The 9,354-nt window shown below is 47.7% G+C and overlaps 1 protein-coding gene across 10 annotated transcripts in view; it reads right to left on the bottom strand.

Moving 5' to 3' along the window:
- Positions 1-238: 238 nt before the first annotated feature.
- LOC135904809 (G-protein coupled receptor dmsr-1-like) overlaps positions 239-9,354 on the bottom strand; it is a 1,021,428-nt gene continuing 1,012,312 nt past the window's right edge. For all 10 annotated transcript variants that reach the window (XM_070525370.1, XM_070525371.1, XM_070525395.1 and 7 more), the window contains one exon: positions 239-6,970. In XM_070525370.1, coding sequence (XP_070381471.1) covers positions 5,729-6,910 — 1,182 coding nt within the window. In that variant the 5' untranslated portion in view covers positions 6,911-6,970 and the 3' untranslated portion in view covers positions 239-5,728. The remainder of the gene's footprint in view (positions 6,971-9,354) is intronic.

Below are 9,354 nucleotides of genomic sequence, written 5' to 3'. Positions count from 1 at the left end.
ATGCAGCAGTGAGCAGCGGACAGAAGCGCACGAGCTTGGCGCGAGAACAAAACGAGATAATGGATAGTAGCTGCTCTAACAAAGAATACTAAGCGAAAAGAAATGGAAATCCCTATGCGGCAAAAAAAGACATGTCTTCTGCTGCACAAAAGCAACACTGCACTGAAATATATACTCAATGCATAAGCAAACAAAATGGAATGGGCGCGTCCTTTACCGCCCACCGCCGTAAGCCATTGTATTTGTCCTGATGGTGTGTCCCGTGATCGGATGCTCCCAAGTGCACGCAAGTCGGAGCTTTCCTGCATAGCTTTTCACACCTATTATTTTTGGTACGTGCTCTCAGCCTATGTTTTGCAGAAATACGAGCATTTGGGATCCTTGCCTTTATTTTTCACTTGGCGCACAGTACAGGAACACTGATACTTATCGAAACAGAAACAAATTGTACTGGAGCTGTTCTACAAAACCACAGAAGCGGCGCACATGAGAAGCCCAGAGTTGATCTATGAGCCCCTCATTGTTGCCGGGGAACGTGCAATCTTACTTAAGTTCTTTGTTTCTGTTCAAAGCAGAACACCGAAACAAGCCACGCCTGTCTTTTCTTCGCTCTTCATTTAAGTTCGCAAAGAAACAAAGATGTCGAAGCGCTGCGCTCTGTGTGTACGAGGGTCAGCACTGAGAAAAAAATTAAGGTAACTGCAATTTCAGAAAATTCGTTCGCTTACTTTTTTTTTGCTTTTTTTATTTTTATCACATAGTACCCTTTCGTGAAGAATTTAGTTGAACATGGGTTTTGGCTTTTCAGGGAAAAAGAAACAAAAACAAATACCGACACCAGAAAAAGATAGTGAATAAATGTCAAGAGGGCTGTCCTTCCGTCGTAATGACATGGCCTACTTGAACCAAGGCCACTAAATCAAAGAATAAGGAGCGCAGTGTTTGCTTTGCCCTGTATTCCGTCCATGAACACGCCAATCGAGGGAACGCTTGGCGGCCACGCGCATGGTGTGTCAGCGGCAGTAGCAAGCCTTTTCGGCATCGGTGTCGCCCGCTGCGTCGCTTGCTCGAGGCCCCCAGCGCCTCATGCGATGAAGGATAGGGATGGATGGACGCGGTACGACGCAGCAGAAAATACTAGGAAGAGTAGGGGGGGGGTGCAGCGGTGAAGGCGGCCTCGTGTGGGGGACGCCCTTTCGAGCGCGGTCTTTTGTGCGGCGCCGGCCGGCGACCAGCCATGGGTAGGGGGCTCGGCGCGGCTTCCGCGACAGGTACAACGAACGCTTTCGCTCCCCTCGCAGGAGGGGGCTCGTGACGACGAACAAGTAACGCACGAGTGTCCACGACGCTTTGGACAAGCAACAACAACCACAATAACAACGATGATAAGCAATAAGCGGGCGCCCTAAGCGGTACAGGCTATCCCTATACGCGGACCGCTCGGCCGCAACGGCGCACAGGGCTGCAGACGGACAGACGATGACAGCTGCTTTCGCTGACTGGCGAGCCCGTGGTTCACTGCAGCTATTTCGAGACCAGGGGCTCTATTTTGGACACGCTACCATTTTTTATCGAAACGTGTCGTAGGAGCGGCGCGTACATAATGGCGCTGTAATTCAATCATACACACATACGTTGAATAGGCAAAAGCAAGGGAAGGTTCCGAGAAGGAGCTGGCTTTTGTCTGGATAACGATGCGTGACTGTGTGTGCCATATCCCTGCTACACGTGCCGACACATATCTTGTTTTGTTGCTTTTCATTTATTTGGTTGTCGAATGCTTTTACCTTTCTATATATTTAATGTATACAATGTATGCATGATTCAAGTAAGGATTTGTTGGAAAACAGGGAAAACGTCTCTTTTCAGAGGCTTTGTGGTTACTGTCACTTTTGGTGCTGATTATTTACCATGGATTCACTATTGCAACTGGCTCATGTTAGGTATTCTTAGCATTTTGCCTAATAAACTTCCATTGAAGTACTGATCTTTAAGCTCTCGATAAAGCAGGACAGTTTCACTGATCAGTAACCAAAAGGGCCGACTGCTCTATGTTTAAGATTCGTTCCTGGAAAATGCTTATACTGTTCATCGCCTACTTTATGTGAGCTGTCGCCCTCCGAGACGAGGGGGCACGCGTAGCTCTGACGAACAGCTTGAGCCCTCGCGACCGGGCGCAGCCAGCTCGCGACGCTGTGTGCGATCAACGAAAGCTGCAACGCTCGCGTTCTGCCCAAGCGCTATCGTGACTCATGGGATGAAATAAACACAAGTTGCTGCAAAGCCGGCAAATTGCACCTTGCGATGCTTGCTCCAAAGGCTTGCGTGGCCCATGTTGCCTCGCTTTCCTCTTTCGTTCAGTTCGCTACTTAGGCGTATGACACGGTTAAACTTCCTAGGCTCCGCCTTTCGCATATCCTTCCGGTAATGAAAAAGGCCGCCTTAGTTGCAGCTTCCGATCTAAGTAATTAATATTGACTAAAATATAAAGACAGCCACCGAAAGTGTGAAAAATCACAATTGGTTTGTAACGTTCAACCATTAGTACATCGGGTAAAGGCGTCTCTTAATAAAAGGGACTGCCTAAAACAGAAATGTCTACACGTCCTGTGAGTGATGTGAACAGTTTGAGCATTAATCTTGAAAACAAAAAGAGAAAGAAAAGAAGGAAACAGGTCAGGACTTGTTACATAGGATTTCACCGCAATAACGGGCCGCTACACTTGCCTCTCCACGCATGTTGCATCCCAAATTATGGCGGGGTGGGAAATTTGCATATTGCGGCTTAGCGTGCGATCACGGAACGTACGCCACATCACAGATGACGCTTAACTCATGTAATATTTCTTCAACCAATCGGAATGCTGACATGGCGGCTATGTCAGAATCTAAAAAAAAAATGCGAAAATGCAAATCTACCGCAGTGGATTCCACTGCGACCTTCCGCTTTCTTTTCTTAACGCATACAATGCGTTGTTGCTGCCAGGCAGCACGGAGATCCTTCCTTTGAAAAAAAATTCTGCCGCTTTACGTCACGTTTTATCCTTTTGACAAATGCGCAGAAAATAATTTTGCAGTTGAAGTTTCCTGTCATGAAATTAAGAAAAGAATGTTTCTTTTTCACAGCCTGTCAAAGAGCCAACATGGCGGATTAAGGTGGCCTGTTTAACAGCCATGCACGCCCAGGACAGCACCCCGCGAAGAGGGTCCCAAGGTTCTACGCTCAGGCCCTTCTCGCCGTCATAGCAATGCTCCTTACATACAGCTTTGTCGCGGGATTTAATTGCGCCGGCCAATTGCAGCAAATTTCTCATTTATGCTTTGTAGAGGAAATCAGCTGTGTTGTCGATTTCTTTTTGTGAATTATTAAAGTGGGCCAGCCTTCCTCACTGAACTTGCGAGCATGGAACGCCAATTTAACTGGCTGATTTATTTTTGCCTTCAGTGCGATGTGTTAAAAAATGTTAACTGCACGCACGCACACACGCACGCACGCACGCACGCACGCACGCACGCACACACACACACACACACACACACACACACACACACACACACACACACACACACACACACACACACACACACACACACACACACACACACACACACACACTCAAAATACGATTCATTATAGTTTCTACGTCTCCAATGTGAAGACGTAACAGGTGAACACCGGAACATACATGCACGTTAGCACTTATAAGCAGGGGCTAACTGGAAAATCGCATTTGAATTACTTGCGGGTGTGCTTAGGTATCCCCCTGTTTTATCTTAACGCTGCTGCACTAAACAATACAGCGTTCCGCTTAGGTTCTACAGAAGCGCTGCTGAAATCGGAAGACTGCACCACTTAATGCATTTGTGCGCGTTTTTACGTGTTACGGGGCGTGCAGTTTGTTTCTTAAACAGGACATCTTCTCCTAGAAAAGGGGGAAAAATGTTCACACATCACAAATAAGAGGTACGGCCAGGTGCCCGATTGGACACGAATTATAACTTCAATTTGTGCTTGTGCATTTGAACAGCTCTACCCATTAACTAGTCAAAGTGCAATCTCTCTGCGCCTTTTGGAAGCCCATAGCTCACAGCAGTAATACCAATAGAAAGAGTGTGTTTCATCATGCAAAAGACGTACCTCGTAACTGTGATATACGAGTATATGGTATAAATACGGCTTAGCATTCACGACTGAGAAAGCCGCAAGGCATGTATGCAGGTGTGCTATTTTGAAAATTGATTTTGTGTAGCGGCAGAATTCGTAGTTAGCAGCCTAATGTCCATCATGGTATGAGGACCCCTGTGCACCGTTCCGGCCACAACAAGAGTGCTCGTGCACCATTTGGCGTTGCCGAATGACCGATAGTGAAAGGAATGATCTCGGAGCGCACGGTAAGCACCCGCCTATTTTCTGCTCTCCGCGAATAAAAGCCGTTGAAGGCCCTTCTAACTACAAGGTATTGAGTAAGCTACCACAGTGATCTAGTGGCACGTACAGCTCTCTTCGCCGAGCCGGATACCTCGGTGCATTGAGGCTGTAGGTGCTCAGACATGCGCAAGCTACTATGGTCAGGATGACCGCACACGAAGCAATCAAAATAAATGTTATCTTGAACAAACTTCAGGGGCATCGTCTATGCCTCCTCGATCGTCTCTTGAATAACAGTTCGGGAACAACACTAGGGAAGAACGTATACACAACTCACACTGCCCTCAGTGACGTCTTTCACGAACTGTGGAGGGCGTCACATTAACCCCGCCGTCAGATGCGGTAATATTCCGAAAGCCGCAAAGGTCTGAGCCAACAATGTGTCCGAAACAATATTTCTAATCTCCGTTTGCTCCTTTCATACATTTCAAATATGTGGACACAAAACAAAGCTAAGAAAAATGGATACACACTGGACTTCGAGGGAGAGCGGGCGAATTAGTTCCCTTTGCTAACTGGAGTTCAACTAGGCGCTTGTCACTGCTTTTTTAATGAAACTGCAGCCCAAGGTTACGCAACCTAGAATTATGCCTCAGCCAAGAGTATTGTTCTGCGTTTTCATTGTACACTAAAACACGTTGTTTGCTTCCCCGCGCAGCAAATTCGCCTTGAATTCCCCTGTTCCTTTTCTTTTCTTCTGGCAGTTTTGCTGTGGGCACAAGTGGCCACTGCCTTCCTGTATCGTGCTGGATGAGTAAGATAATATATATACTACGACTATATATTCTATAATACAGTCCATCACGGAGTACGCTCATAAGGCATACGTGATTTACTCCTTGGCACTTCATTTTACTTGCACAGTATAATCTTTAATTAGGCTTTCAGCTGCAGCATTGGTATGGAGAACAAGAAGCAGCTGGAGTGAAGCCTGTTCAGTGCAATTCTTCAAAGCCAACGTGGACTCCTGCCTCTATCTTCGCAAAGTTTTCCCTGTTCTGCTGCCCAGCTCAGACATGGCCTCTCATAAACAACAGTCTCAGCTAAATATGCACTCCGGACAGTCTGTCGTCTCAGTACCTTGTGACGTACGCTGATGATAAAATGAACAATGTGGTGGAAGAGCAGGCAAAAATGAGCCAGAGGTTAACTTAAGACGTAAGATGAACGATGAGATCAGCATGTTATACCAGAACACGTAACCAAAACGAGACACCACGCTGATGAAGCAGTATTTGTTCACTCGCACTCTCATGGAGCTCCAGCAACCGCTGTGCCAGCGTGCGCGTACAGCCTGGTCTAGACACAAGTGGTGGCGTAGGTACTGTTCGGTGGTTCGGACGTCAGGGGGAACCACTTGGCCATGATGCGAGGCGTGAAGAGAGCGGCGAAAGCCTTGCGGAACTGCCTACTCATGGAGCAGTATAGAATGAAGTTGACGGCACTGTTTACCAGCGCCAAGATATCCATAACCTCGCCGAAGTTCATGTAGACGTGCAGGAAGAAGTCGTCGCCGAGGATGCCGCTCAGAAGGGCAGCTATGCCGGACGGGAATTCGGTGACCAGGAAGAGCAGCAGGACGGCGAGCAGCATGCGTGTGGTGCGGTCTCGGGCCTCTTCGCTGCTACCTCCATGGCCGCTGTGTCCACTGGCCCCTCGCCGCAGGCGTCGCTTCCGCGCCTTGGCTTCGTACAGCACGCGCAGCAGCCCGAGGCTGAGGCCTGTTAGGGCCACGCACGGCACAAGCTTCATCAGGACCGAGTAGGTCCAGAAGTTTAGATTTTGCAAAAAGGCGCCGTTGGCGCGTGTGATGTTGCTGAAGTCGACCTTGTACGAGGGTTCCTGGGGCGTGCCCGCCTGGTGCACCGTGAATGAAAGGTACACCGGCAAGCAGCAAAGCGCGCACGACACGTACACGCTGACGATAGCCCAGCGGGCACGCTGCATACTGCACCACTCCTTGCTAGAGGCCGGGAAGCTGACGGCCAGGAAACGCCACACGGCCAACGTCACGGTCAACCACGTAGACACTGTGTGGAAGACGACGCTCACATGTGCGTGCACAAGAATGAAGACTGCCGTGCCGAAGCTCTGCGTGCGCGCAGGCGGCATCACGTGCGTCGTGATGGTGTACGGCAAGTAAGTGGCGATCACCAGCATGTCGGCCACGGCGAGCCCCGTCAAGATGCCGTTCGTTGGCGATACCATGTTGCGTTGCGTGAGCACGATGATGTTAAGTACATTGGCGAGGATGCCGAACACGCACACAGTCATGCTCAGGTAGCCGTGCAGATGGCTCGTGTACCACGCGTGGAAGCGGCCAAGCTCGGCGCCGTGGTAAGGGAGCTCCTCCTCCTCGAACACGTCGAAGCCAGCGAAGGGGCCACTCAGGTTAGTCTCTGTCAGGGACAGGTTCTCCTCGTCCAGGTACAGGCTGTCCGCTATCTGCAGCATGCTGCTCACGTTGAGAACCTCGGCCATGAGTGCTTTAGCTGTGCTCTTCGGAACCAACGGACTGGAACTCGTGGCCACAGGAACTTCCTGCAGGACACAAAGAGGTAGACATCACTCACCAAGGGGGTTTCCTTTTTCGGAAGCCACAGATGCAAGAAGAGGCCCTCGCTACTTTGCATTTTTGGTCATTCAGTAAAATTGTAATCTAGTGTTCTCCATCTGGGCTGCCATCCGTAGAACCGTGTTTATGTCATTGCTAAGTGAAATGCTACTATTGAGATGGGCATGTGCAGTCACTTTATCCAATTGGAAAAAAAAGCAGTGAATCTTATTCTTGCTCTAGAAAGAGGGACTGTTAGGTTATTGCATGTATATACCTTATGGTGCCACAGTAACACGTCCCGTATAATGCTTCGAAATACTTTCTTGGTCCAATGTGGTTAAATTATATGTGCCTATTTTATGTTTCCTGTTATATCTAAGCGCGGAAAAGTAGCCTTCGAAGGAAAACATCAAGGGTTATAGATTATAGGTGATTTTTGTTTCCATGACCTTTCTTCTTGACACAAGAAAGAAATAAAGAAGGGCGAATCCACAGAGCTTGTGGTTCGTCAGAACACTTAATTATGGACGGCCGCCTTCGCTAATATGTTCACACTCACAGTTAGCCAGCGGCTGTTCTTACGGACCGTTTCAGTCATCGCAACTACTCGTATGGGTAGTTGCGATGACTCGTATGGGTAAGTATGGGTCCAGGGCCTTTTCACGGTGGCTAAAAGCTGCCTAATGTTATGCCGCTTATTTGCTTCACATCCTAATTCAAGTACAAATTCTTAATCAATGAATAATAATGGATGGTAAGGTGCCCTTGTAGTTGTTGCTACGGGTTAAAAGACTAACCCCAAAGCAAACGGCAAAGTTTAAGCGTTTAGAGATAAAGGAAAAACCACGCAATGTTTCCCAGCTGTAACCATTAAGCACTATAGAAATATGAACTATCAAAATAGGCAATAAAGCGTGGGTGAAATATGCACTGTATAATTTCATGCAATAGTTTTCATTTTGGTCGCAAATGTGTTGCATTTTGGCACTGTAATTTTTCTCAATTTTAATTTGAGCACTGTTCTGCTCAAGACGCTCAAGTCGATTGGCTCGATTGAGCGGCGTCCTCAGGTCGTTTATTTGACCATTGAGAGAATGGCAGTTTTGTTAACCTGGCAACCTGAAAATCTTCCCATACGCTTCAAACTCGTGCGCGCATCTCCTGTTGTCTGCTCTGCACGTTATAAGACGCGATCACCTGTTCACGAAGCCCCGCACATGTCGATTTGACCTTCTTAATGTTCGTGAGAATGTTCGCCTTCAACGTGTCTCTCGTGTTGCACTGCTCTTCCGTCAGACATATGTCATATGCACGTGTTGACGCGTTCCTGTTATTACCACGTTGCAGTGCATCAATAAGAAGTACAAAATGGAGATGTACTCGTTGGAGAACTTGGTAGCTTGCAGGTTTCAGCATAGTCAAGGCGCACTTTTTGTAGTTGTATTTTGCGTTTATTTACGGTTAGATGGTTTCAACTTCTGCACAGGATTTCGCTGAAGCCTGCTTTCCACTTTTTTCGTTAGGCGAAATGAGCAAAAAGAAAACTTTTGTGTCATCGAATTAAGCGAGCGTGCGCATACAATCCCAAAGTAAATCCCGCTATAATGTACAAACTTAGTTTGCGCGATTCTACTTCGTTCTTAATATCCACTGATCACGACCGGCCGATCATGGTGGTAACATATCGGCGGAGCGCCGCTGAAACCACTGATGATTGGCAAAAGGGAGAATAAGCGGAATAGAATCAGTACGTTATCCTGGGGTGCAATAACCTAAAACTATTCCAAACTTTTCTATTCTATGTCTGCAATCAACCTTCCACAATTGGTCAACATTTTTTCGGGCCACCCCACTTCCCGTGGCTTTCACGCGACGTCAGGAAACCCGCGAAAGCTCCTCACCTGATGTGATGTCTAAACACTGATTATTCTTGAATAGACGGAACAGGCAAACAATTGTTTCGGATTCTACGCCTCTGTCACCATTACCCTCCGCAACTGGTCAAAAGCTTTCAGGATGCTCCCCCGTCACCTGTCTGTCACATGACGCCACAAAAGTGCCATAACACCGCGTGAATGTGACGTGTACATATTAAAGAGGCATTAATATGACAAACAAAACTGAATGGTTTTTGTTTAGGAATAGCCGGAGACTGCCCCATTCCGAAAGGAATAGAAGGTGGCTGCCGGCTGATGGCTCCGGCACTTGCTACTTGGAGCTGCCCTAGAGAACGGATTTATTTGCTTACAATAAACATTTTTGCATGGAAGCACACGCTATCGAGCCCTTTTAGCACGTACACGATGTCTCTTTGCCAAATTTTCTGCGCTGAGCAGCCGTTTTAGCTGCATTTTTACTGTTTCGTTGC

Source organism: Dermacentor albipictus, chromosome 1 (assembly GCF_038994185.2).
Source record: "Dermacentor albipictus isolate Rhodes 1998 colony chromosome 1, USDA_Dalb.pri_finalv2, whole genome shotgun sequence".
NCBI lineage: Eukaryota > Metazoa > Arthropoda > Arachnida > Ixodida > Ixodidae > Dermacentor > Dermacentor albipictus.
The sequence above is the reverse complement of the archived record's forward strand: the minus strand, read 5'-3'. Positions and strand labels throughout refer to the sequence as shown.